The sequence below is a fragment of the Labeo rohita genome, chromosome 23 (genome assembly GCF_022985175.1).
Source record: "Labeo rohita strain BAU-BD-2019 chromosome 23, IGBB_LRoh.1.0, whole genome shotgun sequence".
Lineage (NCBI taxonomy): Eukaryota > Metazoa > Chordata > Actinopteri > Cypriniformes > Cyprinidae > Labeo > Labeo rohita.
In genome coordinates, this window is record NC_066891.1 from 4383018 (window position 1) to 4400105 (window position 17088).

General features: G+C 31.3%; 1 protein-coding gene across 1 annotated transcript in view; it reads left to right on the forward strand.

Moving 5' to 3' along the window:
• Positions 1 to 17088, forward strand: part of LOC127154901 (uncharacterized) — a 59755-nt gene that overhangs the window by 24688 nt on the left and 17979 nt on the right. Inside the window, exons 10-12 of the mRNA XM_051096782.1 lie at positions 2268 to 2358; positions 7222 to 7308; positions 16827 to 16979. Coding sequence (XP_050952739.1) covers positions 2268 to 2358; positions 7222 to 7308; positions 16827 to 16979 — 331 coding nt within the window. The remainder of the gene's footprint in view (positions 1 to 2267; positions 2359 to 7221; positions 7309 to 16826; positions 16980 to 17088) is intronic.

Below are 17088 nucleotides of genomic sequence, written 5' to 3' on the forward strand. Positions count from 1 at the left end.
CAGCCGAGAAAGAAGGGTCTTATCTAGCGAAACGATCGGTTATTTTCATGAAAAGAAAACAATTTAAATACTTTTTAATCTCAAAAATCATTTCAAAATCACCCTACATTGCTGCAGAGTTGAGATCCCATGAGATGGGAGTTTTTCGACATACCCTAACTGTCATGAACCGGAAAAAAACAGTCCAGGCAGAGTAAGACAAGACAAGCCTTTAACAACAAAAAGTATACAAAGTATACTTAAAAAAGTATACAGTAAAAAAGTATACAGCTGCATTTGGGATCGTTTGAAGCTGCGTTTGAAGCTGCGTTTTGGAAGTTCAAAATTGGGGCATCCATATCATATCATATGGAAAAAAATGCTGAAATGTTTTCCTCCAAAAACATAATTTCTTTACTACTGAAGAGAGAAAGACATGAACATCTTGGAGGACAAGGCGGTGAGTGCATTATATGTGAATCTTTGTTTTGGAAGTGGACCTCTCCTTTAATATACATCAACCACGCACACACATATGAATAGCTAGTGACTTAAAAATTTAGTAGCCAAACTGGCTGGTGAGTGAACAAGTTAATTTCAAACCCTGTTTATTAGTGTACGATCTCTTTTTATCTGTCTGTTTTTATCTTTGGATGCTTTTAGCAACAAGTTTAGCAATGATGCAGTACTGTTCTAAAGTTTGAGGTCCATAAGATGTTTTTATGTTTCGAAAGGCGTCGCTTATGCTCAGTAATGTAAAAACAGTAATATTGTGAAATATACTTAAATTTAAAATAACTGTTTTCTATTTGAATATATGTTAAAATGTAACTTATTTCCATGATGCAAAGCTAGTATCATTACTCCAGTCTTCAGTGTCACATGATGCTGTAGAAATCATTCTAATATGCTGATTTGCCACTCATGAAACATTTCTGATTATTATTGAAGTTGAAAACAAAGTTGCTTCATATTTTTGCGGAAAACATACATTTTTTTCATGATTTTTTTTTGATGAATAAAAAGTTCAAAAGAACAGCATTTATTTAAAAATGTAATTTAAAATGTAAAATTTAATTTAAAAAGACAATTTTGATCAATTTAACGCATCCTTGCTTAATAAAAAATATTAATTTAAAAATTATATTAATTTAATATTACATTTTAATTTTAATATTAAATTAAAAAACTACTGACTCATTTGAACTGTATAACGTAAATTTAAATGATAATAAAAATACACACTTTGCACATTTTAACCTCAAATGCTGATGCTTGAAAAAAAAAAAAAGACAAGTGTCCAATTTATTTGTCAGTGACCGTTTTTAAAATATAAATGAATCATGATCAGCAGACCACAGTTAAATGTGAAAGAACAGAGTACGGTCTGTTTTGTAAGATGCTCCAGTGGTAGATCTAATGAAGACCACGGAGACCACAAGAAGTCACGGGCAGTTCATGTCACCATAGCGTTTCTTTAATGCTAATATAAAAGAGCATATGCCAGGCTCTCTTAACAGAACAGCCTGCTTATGAAACTTTTATCGGATGTATTTGAGGAAAAGGAAACTATTGAGTTGCCCTGAGGGAAGCTGGAGAAATGCTCCTCTCCTTCACATTTGTCTGCGAGAAGCATCCTTAGATGACTGCTGGAGGCCGACCTGTGTGCGGGAGGCATAATCTAATGTACCTACTGAGAGATTTATATTTATTTAGCCAAATGTAACGAATATCTAAGCGAACACAATCTTAATCGCGATGGGCCCGGCAGAAGCTGCAATATTAATGGCAGGTGGCTTTGGTTTCTCCATCCCAACATCCTTGAGCTCATGAAATAGTCAGTGTGGTATGGATTTGAAACACGCTAAAACGACCTGAACACAGGTCCATTTTGGAGGTGAGCCGGGTTCAAACAGGATGCAAGTCGGGAACAGCCGAAGCATCAACTACCTGAGCACTTTATACAAGCTGACTGCAACTTGGCTTTTAATCAACCCCTGTTCCTCGGGCCAGTGGAAATCAGAAGAGCACGCACCCTTTTCAGAGGACTAGATGGGGAGATGCAAAGAGAAAAAGAGGCAATCTCGGAGGAGAAAATAGGCTTGCTAGGCAGTCAACCTGTAAAAAAAAGGAACAAGGGTTGTGTGACATCCTTTTAGAATTGTGCATGCTTAAAACGGGCATCTATGAAGTATTAATGAAGCAGAGAGTTTGGACCGATGTAAAATGAAATTAGGGCAGGCGTTTCAGTGCTTTGCCGTGTTTACATTTGTTGTGTTCTTCATCAGATACGTGCCCACTCTGGATGACATCGAGATGTATAAATCGCATAAAGGAAACTCAAGAGAACTGCATGTGGTGGACCAGTACATGATGGAGGTAAAGCTGCACGCTGACATCACACTTAATCGTGGAAATAATGGAGCCGATAATGAGCAGATGTGATAGTCATGTGATGTGCTGTGAATAATTAGACTGATATTTTTGTCTATAATTGTTCAGATACATCTCTCTGCAGATGCCCTTCATAATACATGCAACTTCACACTTAATACATGCAATATATACACACAACTTGTGTGTGTGTGTATATATATATATATATATATATATACATAATGCAACTATTGGTTTGTAATTAAGTAATTAGTAATTAGATAAAAAAGTAAAAGTATTAGTAATTAGATAAATAGTAATTAATTATGAAAAGTAAATTGTAAATAAATAGTAATTAATTAGTTTGATTGTCATAAAAAATAATTTATTTATTTATTTATTTATTTAATATATTATTTTAATATATTAAATTCAAATTAACATAAAAAACAAATAATACAAAATTTTATATATATATATATATATATATATATATATATATATAAGAAAATTCTATACATTTTAATATAATATTGAAATAATTTAATGTTTGATTAAAATAATTTACTATATTATAATAATATATTATATAAAAATCAACATAAAATCAAATAATACAAAATGAAATACTAAATTATTTTTATATCAAAATATAAAATTTTATATAAAATATATAAATGTATATAAAATATAATTTATATATATATATATATATATATATATACACATTTTAATATAAAATAGAAATAATGTAATGTTTGACTGCCAAAAAATCATTTAATATATTATAATAATATATTATATAAAAATCAAACAATGCAAAAGTAAACGTTAAATTATTTATATATTCTATAAAAATATATTATATAATTTCATTTTTATATACATTTTAATATAATATAGAAATAATTTCATATTTAATTGGCATGCAAATACATATTTTGGAAATAATGTAATGTTTGATTGTCAAAAATCACTCATTTAATTATTATAATAATATATTCAACATAAAAAATCAACAAAATAAAAAAATACAAAATTAAACATTAAAGTATTTATATGTTATATTAAAATATAATATATTATTTAATTTTTATATACATTTTAATATAATATAGAAATAATTTCATATTTAATTGGCATGTGAGTAAATTATTAATTAATAAAACAAATATTAATTAATTAATTAAAATTATATTACTGTGTATAAATTATGCATAAATACTTCACAATTGCTACTAATAGTACCACAATTTTTTTTTTTTTTTTTTTTTAACAGTTTGGAGAAACCTGTGCTCGATTGGCATAAACATAAAATTAGAATTCTAAATTAATAATTGGAACTGGAATAATAATTTATTTTAATTTTGGGGGGAAATGTGTCTCTGACTTGTTCTTAACAGGCTTAATTAGATTCATCCAGACATTGTTGTCTACATAAATGAGAACTGCTCTGCATTTTCTAAAAGCTTCCCACAAGATTTTTGTGATTTAGGCACCATAACCATCATATCATATAAATCTCCTGATGTTTTTTAGTCCACATTATACATTACCTACAGATTCTGTGCCGTCTAGACTCTCGGCTCGGTCGGCTTATGTTTGCACGGTCATATTTCCATGTGTCTAAGTGCACTGAATTCTTCTGATCCTCATTATGTGAAAAATCCATGAGGGGATTTAATTTGACAGCTGTTGGTTTGAATTCTTAACCTTCATCTTCACACTGCAAATGAACCACACGACTTGATAAAGGGATTTTATAAGAAATTCAGCAGTTGCTGTCTTGTGTTTGAGAGCAATCTTTAGTCATATTAACAAACCCTGGACATGCCGTTTGTGATGCATTAATCACAGCGCCAGTCCATTCTAAAGGTTTCAGGATCGAATTTATACCAGAGATTTTAGTTTTTCATGATTTTCAGCAAACATTATTCCTGGATAATGAGGCTTGCATAATGATTTCTTACTGGAACGCCTTCCAGCAATGGTGGTCACTAAAAATGTGAGATACATAATGCATAAAACATGTAAAATATAAATGTCTTTACCTTGAAATATATATGTGTGTATCTAACCTGAGGGCATACATTATGATTGTGATTCTGCCGATATCTGGGAACCCGTTGAATATGTGTATTACTGAATCTCACAGAACATGTCACAAGTCATTTTTCACCCCAAAATCAAAAGACAAAAGTTAGAAATTATATTTTTGCAAAGACTAATACACTTTTTTTGCATAGTGTCATTATTTTCATAAAAGCTTAGCTAATATCCTCTAGTGCAAGGCTAGCATAAGTGGGGAAAAAAAACACACATTTTCAATATCATAATGTGACAAAGTATGGTAAATTAAATTACGAAGTTCTTGCATACATACCCGCATAGTAGTATCATTGTATTATACCATTTTAAATGTAATACTGTATTACAGTAACTATTGAGAATAAAAAATTGGAGATGAAAAAAATTTAAAAAAATAAATCAAATTTCACTATTTTTTTTTTAATGATGCATAATGAAAAATGCATATAAATAATCATTGTATTGTCTTGCATTGCAGTGGGAACAAAAACATTACTTGAATTAATTTTTCTCATGAAAATGCATTTTCCAATAAATTTTTAGCATGTATGGTTAGTATTAATATCATTCATATGAATCAAATAATTACAATAATTACATTTAATTATGATCAATAAATGATGTAAATTAGTGCATTAATTAAAATGCATAAATTTCTTTATTTTTAAAATACAAATTCGTGTGAGTTGCTTTTGATTTTATAGCATGGTTAGTATTAATAGGTCAGTTAATATTAATAAAATTTACATTTAATTACATTTTGTTATAATCAATAAATGTTGTAAATTAGTGATTTCATTGTATAGGGACCCAAAATGGCAATTTTTTCTTTATAAAAAATATAATCTCTTTTGTTTTGCTTTCGAATTTATAGTATTAATGGTTAGTATTAATATTCCAGTTAATATTAATCAAATTAAATTACATTTAGCTATAAATAATAAATGCTGTAAATTAATGCATTAATTGTATAGTGACAAAAGGGACCCAAAATATGTGATTTTATTATATAAAAATAATAAATAATTTTGAAATGGTAGCATTTATGGTTAGTATTAACATGTTATTTAATCATTATAAAATTTTATTACATTTAATTGTGATAATTAATGTTGTAAATAAGTGCATTAATTGTAAAGTGACACGAGGGACCTAAAATGCTTCATTTTCTTTATTAAAAAATATAAATGATTGTGTTTTGCGTTTGATTTTATTGCATTAATGGTTTGTGTTAATATCTCTGTTAATATTAATCGAATTTAATGACATTTAATTATGATCAATAAATGCTTTAAATTAGTGCATTCATTGTATAGTGACAAAAGGGACCTAAAATATGACATTTTGTTTTATAAAAAATATATACTCTTGTATTTTGCTTTTGAATTTATAGCATTAATGGTTCATATTAATATCTTAGTTCATATTAATCAAATTAAATTTAATTATGATTCATAAATGCTGTAAATTATGGTGCATTCTTTGCAAAGCGACAAAGGGACCCCAAATACAACATTTTATTTTATTAAAAAAATATATAAACTCTTGTGTTTTCCTTTTGATTTTGAATTTATGGTTAATATTAATCAAATTTAATTACATTTTATAATGATCAATAAACGCTGTAAATTAGTGCATTAATGGTAAAGTGACAGAAGGGACGTAAAATGCTTCATTTTTTTAAAATTAAAAAATATCATTTATTTGTGTTTTGTTTTTGAATTTATAGCATTGATGGTTAGTATTAATAACGTAATTAATATTAATAAAATAAAATAAAATGTATTTATGATTAGTAAAAAAAAAAAAAGAAAAGTAAATGTATTTATGATTAGTAAAAAAAAAAGAAAAGAAAAGTAAATTAAATTTGCTTTTAATTTTAAATGTATAGCATTCATGGCTAAAGTTAATATCTTATTTAATATTAATGAAATTTAATTACTAATATTAATTTTCATTAATTATTGTATAGTGGCAAAAGGAACCCGAAGAATGTCATTTTATTTTATAAAAAATATAAATTCCTGTGCTTTTCTTTTGAATTTAAAGCATCCATAGATAATATTAATATTTTATTTTATATTAATCTTATAAAATATTAATTAAATTTTATAAATTAAATTTAATTATGATTAATAAATGCTGTAAAATAGTGCATTCATTGTAAAATGACACAAAACAATTTATTTTTAAATGTAATTTCTTGTGTTTTGCTTTTAACTTTGAATGTATAGCATTAATGGTTAATGTTAATATTAATATTAATGAAATTTAATTACTAATATTAACGAAAAGATTGTGCATTAATTATTGTATAGTAAAAAAGGGACCCATTTGTCTTTATTAAAAATATGAATTTTTGTTTTGCTTTTGAATTTTAGCATTCATGGATAGTAATAATATCTTAGTTAATATTAATCATATTACAATTAATTATGATTAATACATGCTGTAAATTAATGATAAAGTGACACAAGGGACCTAAAATACTTTGTTTTCTTTATTAAAAAATATAAATCATTTATAGTTAGTATTAACATCATAGTTAATATTAATAATATTTAATTGCGTTTCATTATGATTAATAAATGCTGTAAATTTGTGAATTTTTCTTTGTAAAAATATAAAGTGTTTTCTGTTTTTGATTTTGGTGTGAAATACGATCTGGGCATTTTCTGCGAGTTAGATTCACCCCTGTATGAACTAAGCTGAGCATGTGTATAGCTGCATATTTTGACATTGCCCAGGTCGTCTTATGATATATCACCTCTTCCTCAGATGTGCAACATCCCGAACCTCAGCGCCCGTCTGGACCTGCTGCTTACGATGAGAGAGCTGCCCATCTGTATGGAGGACCTCACGCCGGTCAGACTCGCATTACAAACACCTCATATGCACCTGTCAGTCATGTTTGTGTCAGCCTGTGTCTGTTTCTCTCTGCTTTTTCACCTCTCTTTTCCTCTGAACTCTGCTGAATTGCTTACCGATAGGGCACATTCAGAATAAGCCTCCAATATAGAATGCATTATCTAAAAAAGAGAGGCTCTTTTGGATGCATTCATTATTACTTTTAAGCTACAATAAGCCACATGTGCGTCTGTGTATGTTAATTTGAATGTTAGTGTGCACGCTGGCATTTTACTTTCGCAGTTAGCGCCGCACTGATGATTATGATTGACAGAAGAAGAAAATGAAAGTTTGTTTGTGGAAAAAACAATCTCGTGTGAACTGGAGTCTCTCAGTACGCCTGAAGGAAATCAGTATTGAAGCTTCGCAAAGGTGGCTCCCGAGGCACACGGCTGAACGGAGAGGGGAAAAAAACAAAGAGAAAGAATAAAAAGCTCATTTACTAATGCAAAAGATAATCTTGGCAGACAGCAGGCGCTCTGAAAAAATAAATGAAATGGACTTGAGGTGAAAAAACGAAGCATGCATTAATACACAGGGGTTCTGTTTGCAACGAATCAGCACTTAGAGTAGGCTGGAGGAGTTTCTAATGGCAAATTTCCTTCAAGTCATTTATTAGTTAGTGGCGGCAGGAAGAGATGTAGCCCAAAGAGCACTCTGAAGGCTTTTTCTACCTGTGAGTAAAAAAAGGTTGAAATCCCTCTTGTACATTCGATGCATCTCAAAAGTTGGTTTTTATTTGAGGCTCTCTGTACCCTACCTTGCTCTTCTTCTATTCTGCACCATTGAATGCATTTCTGTCTGATGTTAAGTTCTGTCTTTGTGCTCTGAAATGGGATGCAAAGACGTGACATTCATCTCCACAAGCTTTTCTGTGTGAACAGTTGATTTTATACATGCTGGAAGTTTAAGCCAGTAAGTGTGGAGGTCAGGATCACGGATACGTCGAGGATTTTTCCAGAGGTTATGGGTGTTATACGGCATCGAAATCGGCTTGACTCAGCATTTGGGTGTCAGTAAGGGCTTACGTTCTTCGCCTCGGGGAATTGACAGCTATTTTAGCCGATTTTGCTGTTCTGTCCACCTTGCTGCGCTCGGCGGTGTCACCGACTGTCGTCAAACACGCCGAAGAGGCACTCATTTGAATTGCTCACACTTTTGTCAGAATCAGAGTTTCTGCAGGTCTTAAAACGTATTAATTTGCCCTTTTAAAAGATCTTAAATTGGAGCAGAATATCTTTTTATTAAATGTTGCACACACTCAAATAATGTCTTGTTTTCCAGGTCAAATGTGACACAAAACCAGTCATAAGTGTAAATTTCTCAAAATTAATCTGAAAGCTGAATAAATAAGCTCTTGTTGATGTATGGTTTGTTAGGAAAGGACAATATTTGGCCAAGATCCAACTATTTGAAAATCTGGAATCTGATGGTGTTAAAAAATCTAAAATATTGAGAAAATCACCTTTAAAGTTGTCCATATGAAGTTCATAGCAATGCATATTACTAATCAAAAATTAAGTTTTGATATATTTACGGTGGAAATTTACAAATTATCTTCATCGAACATGATCTTTACTTGATATCCTAATGGTTTTTGTCACAAAAGAAAAATCGATAAATTTGACCCATACACTGTATTTTTGGCTATTGCTACAAATAAACCTGTGCAACATAAGACTGGTTTTGTCGTCCAGGGTCACAAATGTGTAAACATCCTTAAATCAAGATAAATTTACTTGAGATGCACAATAAATTCTTGTTTTCTGTAAAATGACATTTTGAAGTCTTGATTTATTGAGTTAATGCTTAAAACAAGGACAACTATATGTCAGTGAGGTATGAAAATTGTTTTCTGTTTGTATTAAATTTATCTTTCTGACCTCATATATAATATACAGTGCACAGCATAAATGAGTACACCTCCTTTCAATAAATATAAAAAGATGTATTTTCTTAAAGGAGAAGTTCACTTCCAGAACAACAATTTACAAATAATTTACTCACCCCCTTGTCATCCAAGAGGTTCATGTCTTTCTGTCTTCAGTCGTAAAGAAATTATGGTTTTAAAGGAAAGCATTTCAGGCTTTTTCTCCATATAATGAACTTCACTGGTGCCCTGATTTTGAACTTCCAAAATACAGTTTAAATGCAGCTTCAAATGGCTTTAAACAATTCCAGCCAAAGAAGAAGGGTCTTATCTAGCGAAACGATCTGTCGTTTTTTTTCGAAAAATAAAAATTTGTATACTTTTTAAGCACAAAAGCTTGTGTAGCACAGGCTCTGGTATGCGCGGAAGGATTTTTACCCTGGGAGAATGAATATCTTCATTGTCATGCTGAAAAATGCCCAATAATGCAGGGAATGAGGGGAGGGTAGCATCTTCTGTTTTAAGTTTTTGTATTATATCACACAGTGGTGTGTGAATTAATGACAGCATTGATAAAACACAACTCCCTCACACCTTCAGCACTCATACAGCCCTATATAATACCTTTACTAGCACTGAAGGTCACTGTGGGTACCAGGCACTTCTCACCGTACTCCTCCTCTAGCAACACCACAACATTTTGGATGCTTTTGGATCTGAAATGATTGACACTTGGTCTCTTGAGACCGGAGTGTGGATTCCCAGAAGTCTATATTTTGTAAATATGGGCCTTGGGAGAGGTTGAATGAGTTTATTGTGCTTTGGCTACAGTAGGTAGTTCTAGTGGTGACAACAACCGTGCATGTCACTTCTGCAGGCTGCGTCGTACTCCGTGAGATAAAGTGTCACTCTTTTCATAGCTTTTGTTGGCACTTGCATGGTATTTTTCCTGTTCTTTTTCTAGCAAAAACTCACTCATTGCTAAATGAAAACTTAAAGTGAAGACCTGATTATTTCAGGAACCTTGTCACAAGTCCATTGTTTTTGAATGTCGGTGCTACTTCTGCTATATTTTCACACTTAAAACAATAATTTTGTATTCCTCTTGTACCATTGTCCTCTTTTATGCTAAGAAATAAGTCACCTGGCAGTTTTCTCTCCCAAGTGGTTCAATTGCTGCCAGCATTACTTGTCTTTAAAAGTTTTGGTTCAGTATACTTACCTGTTGATCAAAAATAGCCTTAAACCAACATTTTTTTTTTTTTTTTGTAAATTTCAGGAGGGTGTACTCATTTTTGCAACAACATTTTATCACTTTGATAAGAAAATCTTATTTTGCTAAATAATTTTGACTTTCTTTTTTGGTAATTGATTAAGCAGATTAACTTGTCATTTAAGTAAAGAGTAATTGCTGAATTTGTTAAGTTGTAGAGGGGGTGTACACATTTATGCTGTGCAGTGTATGTCACATATCAGATTTATTATTGTTTAATCATAAGATTGCTTCATTTTGATACACTTCACAGAAAATTAGATTTCTTTTGTCATTTTGTTTCTCAGTGTATCTTTTCATTTGCTCTGGAAAATAAGACAAAAATACTAAGGAAGAACATCATGTTTTTGCAGTGATCAGAAGGTACAGTATATGTTAATTTTGTATTCTAGTTAAGCTTTTATTTATTTATTTTGTATACTGAATTAAAAAAGTAAAAATAAAAAGATATCTTGAAATTTGTATTTTCCAGGTGTTAATACTGCTAGTACGTCTCATTCTGTGCTCCCAAACATTTACATTTACAGAAAATATTGAATTAAAATATTTATTCCATATATTTTCTTTACTTGCTCTTAAAGTGGTCTTAAAATGTCTTACTTTTACTCTCGTTAAACCTGCAGAAACCCTGAAAATCCACATGAACGGCATTTCGTTTGACACCTCGGCTACTTTTATTTATTTATGCTCTGATTTTCCATGCATATTAAAATCTAAAGGCATCGCCGTGCTTGATCTCTGTTTTAAAATATACATGAGCACTTTGACTAAATGTTAAGCTAAATGTTCTGATTGGGCCACATGTAATGCTGTTTTATAGGTTTGAAAGGCAACATCAAACTAGATTTGCAACTCATTTTAGTTTCGTAATGTAACATTTTGTAAACTTTACAATAAGCATCTGTTTGTTAACGTCATGACCGTGCATACTTATTGTCGTCTTATTTCTTGATTTCAACATTTACTAAAAGCAATACTAAGGTTAAAAGTTGTATCTGTTGACATTATTTAATGGACCTGAGCTAACATGAACTAAGAATGAACAGTTGTGTTTTTATTAACTAACGTTAAAAAATAAATAAGTACTGTAAAAAATGAATTGATCATTGTTAGTTAATTTTAGTCAATGCATTAACTAACATTAACTAATGGGACTTGTTTATAAACTACTATATTCCGTCCTTAACCTTAGCTAATTTCTAAAGTAACAAGAATGTTTTTACAGTTACCTAACAAATGTTAACTTATTTTCTTATTTCTGTTTTTATTAGTATATGTATAAATTGACAAGATAATGTCATGTTTACATTTTCAAGTCTAAACATATTTTCAGCAAATAAACTGAGTCTATTTTGATGTCATGATCACTTAAAACATAAGATTAAAAGGATAGTTCAATTTCAGTTCCCAACGACGTCCATTGTATTTTTTTTATCCATATGGAAATCAATGGGAACTGAAACTGTTCAGTTACCAGCATTCTTCAAAATATGATCTTTTGTCTTCAACAGGAATAAAACAGGTTTTGAACATGAGGTTGAATAAATAGGTAATTAACCAAAATTGGAAAATTCTCTCATCGTTTTGTTTACATTAAATCCAGCAAATTTATCTTGTGCGTAAAATTGCGTACAGCGTCTGCAAATAAAGCACCATTTCCATCCAATAAGACAAAGAGAACAAAATTGTAACTTCCTGATAAACTGGAGCCAAGTATCACTAAGAAAAAGGTAATTTGCTGCAGTCGGAGAAGCTGCTATTTGTATATAATAAATTACCTGTGCAATAAATGTGTCGACAATTCTGGGAGGTAATTTTCACAACAGACTTCAGAATGACCAAATCAGCATTTCAGATGCTGTACAACGAGATCAGTCCGCTGGTGCGTTGTGGAATGTATTAGGTAAATGTGTTTCCATCATAGCTTATGCATATGTTATTGGTTAAAAAAATTCATCGCATACATTTTTTTAGAATTTATGCACATAATTGGCGTTTCCATCAAGCATTTTTTTATGCAATATCCCAAAATGTGCATAAAAATATGTGGATAAAGTCGGCGCTGATAGCCTTGTGGGCAGTGCACGGTCATACAGCGCCTTTGTGCTTTGGATGTCCCGTGTTTGAATTCCGACTCACGGACCTTTCCTGATCCCGTCCCTCTCTCTCTCACTCGCTCTTCACTTTCTGTCCTATCTGATCTGTCCTATCACAATAAAAGGCAAAAAAAATAAAAAAATAATAAAAATAGGTGGATGAAAACAGCTATCTTCTTGCCCTCATGGCTTCCTTTCTGAAATTTAAAAGATTTCCTTACAATAAAACTCAGTGGAGTTTAATTTTGTTGTTGTTTGGACTTAAACATTCTTTTAAGTGCCTTTTTTAAAATCTTGTACTGTTTTCTAAGGTTTGCTTATGTTGAAAGGTTTTTTTCATCCAAAACATCATCATTTAGAAGTAATGGGCTATTTTCTGTCCTGTTTTTCTGTCCCCCACATTGAGGGGAGCTTCAAAGGTTTCTACATGTATTCGCAGCGTTGAGTAATGTATCACAGACATATCTCACCTTTCCTTTCATAAACAAAGTGCAGAGAGAGTGTAAACAAGAGATTGATTGTGCAGTATAGAGAGCTTCGTTGATTATAATGGAACTTTGTGAGATCGCGATGAACTAAGATGAGTGACAGCTTTAAATGATTTTTAAGGAAGTGTGTAAATGAGATACTGATTTAATACGAGTTAAAAAAAACAAGAAGTTAATATTAATTGACTAACATTGTCTGACTATAACGCTATTGCCTGATTTTGCTTTATTTCGTCATCAAAAATAGTTTGAAACAAGTCACAACTGAGCCGTTGCGCATCTCCATTCAAACACAGCAGTGCATTTTTAAACAAATCTAGTCAGTGATTCAATTTCCCATTCATAAAGACAGTCACTTGCTTTATTCCTCAATAAATCAGCTGTTCGAACAAATCAAATCAATGAATGATTCAGTAATTAAATCAGTGACTTACCACCACCTACTGGCAGTTTTACTTTCATGTTTGAAGTATCTTTTCAGTTATTTAAATCATTTAATATTTCTATATTCAAAATTTTAGATTTAAAACATTAATCACAATATGAGTTTGTGAATTTGATTATACTCATGCCACCTCTAAGCCTCATTAAACATATGAAAATACACCTACAAGCCACTTTTGTGTTTGTCTGTGCCACCTCTGTAGTACAAATTAATTTTGTTAATACTGATTTCTTTTGTTTGGTAACTTATTCTTATTCTACTTGTTCTATTGTTTTAATAAGCTTGACATTAATTTGACATAAGAGATGACATACTTTTAATCAAGTTAGAAAAATGCCATTACAAAGGTAAAAACAAAATTTCCCTATAAATCACTTTGAGTCAAATATCACCTTGTAATGAAAAGGCTAATTTTTGATCTGATTTTTTGATTATTGATTAGAAGGTGCTCCTAAAATTTTGACTGTGCTCCTAAATTTTTTAAGTAAAAGAAAAGTAAGCATAGAGCCCTGACTTGTCGTTTTGTCAAACAATGTAAGCCGTTTTTAGACTAACAAGAAAGTTTTAGGTTCTGAAACTTACAGCATGTTTTTATAGCACAGCTGCCAAGAGTAATAATCATATCCGGCTGAACTGCCCCTTTAAGATCAAATGAAAATGTTAACCGTAACTCCATTTGGACCCCGCGAAAAGGTCCTCCGTCGTTAAGAGCGTCCAAACAAGTACCCGGCGTTCTGTTTCCACCGCCGCCATTAAATCCATGGGATTGTCTGACATGGTTGACTTTTTAAACCTGTAACATTAAGGCGGATTTACCCACCATCTGACAGGCTGGGTGCTAGGGTGGAAAATTGGTCTGGCTTAGAGTGGGGAATACCGAAGAGCTCTCTAGGTGTGTTGTGCTTTGTCTCAGAGCTGTCTGAGGAATGCTAACTCCTTGTGGCATTGTGAGCTTTTAGTAAACAGAGAGCGTGCAATGCTCTAAGAGCTTGTGAGGAGAGTGAAACGTAGGAGTTTGAGTAAAAAATGCAAGAACATCACTCATTTGAAGTGTTGGAAAGAAGCTTAGCTGAAGTTTTTGCCCATTGGGACTTGATTAGCATAGCTAGCTTTGGTCAAATTAGTGTTTAAGGGTGTGAATCACCAGGTAGAAATGAAGCAGAGGGCTCGGGGGTAATGGATTGAGGCTGTGTGCAAGAATGAAGGTTACGATGGAAACAGACAGGCATATGGTCTGGCGGTTTGTCTCGTGGATTGTACACGCCAAATCAAGCTTTTCCTTTCACCGTTGCACTTTACTCAGGGGTTCAGCTTGTTATACGGATTGGAAAAGAACTAATACCGCAAACGGCTTCAGAAATTAATGCTAGCGGCCCACAATACCTTTCAGCCTAACCTGTTTATCTTGGCCGAATCACAAGGGCTTTTTCCCAGGAGTGCCATAAAGTTGTTTCTTGTGGTATTAATAGGAATGTAAATCAGACTGCCTGATTGAATATGGTGTGTCTAATTTGGTGAAGTTAATTGGAAGTAATCCAGTGTGGTTCTGGGAATATAACACATTCAGTCTGTATCGTTGTGAGTTTAGTGTTTGCAAATGTAACTTGTCGGGCTAAATCTAAAGTTTTATACCTAGACGACTTGGTAATTTGATATTAATGCACTGTTTGTACATCAATGCAATAACCTTTGAAATTACTTTGAGCATGAAACAGCATTCGCCACTTTGTATTTCAGGTAAACCTTTTTTAGTAAATAAGTACACTAATAAATTAATTTATATATTTTTTTAAATGAAATATAAAGCAAATAAAGCATTTATTTATTTATTTTAATTTTTTTCTGACCTTTAAATCATTTCTTATTTTTGAAAAATTAATATCAATATTCCCATTTTGATTGTACAGACATTTTAAATGGCTAATCTTCTTCTTTTTTTTTTTTTTTTTCTTTTTTTTTACAGTTTTTATTTTTATTTTATTTTATTTTATTTTATTTTATTTTATTTTATTTTATTTTATTTTATTTTATTTTATTTATGCTGGCAATGCTGATAATTTTTCTGACATTTTCTGATATGCTGATAATTCTGATGACCTGTGAAACACTAGGAGCATTTTATTTATTTATTTATTCATAGTTTTTAATAATTTATGTTAATACCTTTAATTCATTTAGAGCAATATTTTTATTACAGATGTATTTATGTTTTGTTTATTTTATTTTTTAATTTTATTATTTTATGCTGACAATGCTAATAATTTTTGCTGACCTGTGAAGCACTGGAAGCATTATTTTATTTTATTTTATTTTATTTTATTTTATTTTATTTTATTTTATTTTATTTTATTTTATTTTATTTATTTATTTTATTTTTTATTTTATTTTATTTTATTTTACTTTATTTTATGCTGACAATGCTGATAATTTTTTGCTGACCTGTAAAGCACTAAGAGGATTTTATTTATTTATTTATTTATTTATTTATTTATTTATTTATTTATTGCTTTTAGTTTTTTTTGTATATTTTTTCTGACCTTTAAATCACTTAGAGAAATTTATGTTTGAAATAGTAATATTAATAATAAATTAATATGATTCATAATATTATTCATTTTAAATTAGTTTTTATTTTATTTTATTTTATTTTATTTTATTTTATTTTATTTTATGCTAACAATGCTGATATTAATTTACTGCATTAACTAGCTTTTAGAAAAGCAGCCTAAAACAATGCAGAAATAGCTATTATTTTCATAGATAGACAACTGAACATTATGTCATAGGCTAAACAAGCCAGTGCATTTGATGAACGATTACAAAGCTGACATGAATGTGAATACCAGGAGTGTGTATTAAGGAAGTAAATAGGGTCAATTTTGATTTCATGTTAACTTTAGGTTGTGTCATTACATCATATACTGTAGTATTTCTGTAAGATTAACCGCCATACACCGTTCTGTTTTGAGTTAGCACGTGTACTCGCCAAGTGTTCTTATAAGTGCCTTGTTTTGACGTATGGTAGTCGTTGATTGTACTTCGTACTTGTTACTTCAGCAAGAACCCCTTAACCCGACGGCTACCAATCCTCAGGTTTAACTCTCCTTCCGGCTTCAAATAATAAATAAAAGCACTTCCTGTGTAAGCTCTGATATACACTTGACAAGAACGGTCTGTGTCAACAGGACCGCTGAGAAATCCAGCTGTGCTTAAGTGCCGACGGCTGTTAAGTGAGAGGCAGGAAAAAGTTTGCGCTTCGATTAGTTGGAGATGACATGTTCTGGCCTCTGTGTTTGTCTTGCAGCTGATTATCCAGAAGATCCGCATGTGCCAGCAGCTGTGGGCCTGCGAGTCATTTGTCAGCGTGCTGGAGTACCTTCTGGCCGTGGGCAATTACCTCAACCAGAATGCGGGCAAGGACAGGGCCAAGGGATTTCGCCTCTCATCCTTAACTAAGGTAGGACCCGCAACCGCCAGCAAATGACCTGCGGGCGGTGGCGAGCAGAGCCAGGGCTAATAAAACTTCTTATTGGCATACAGGACAAACATCTGCTGCTTTTATTTCT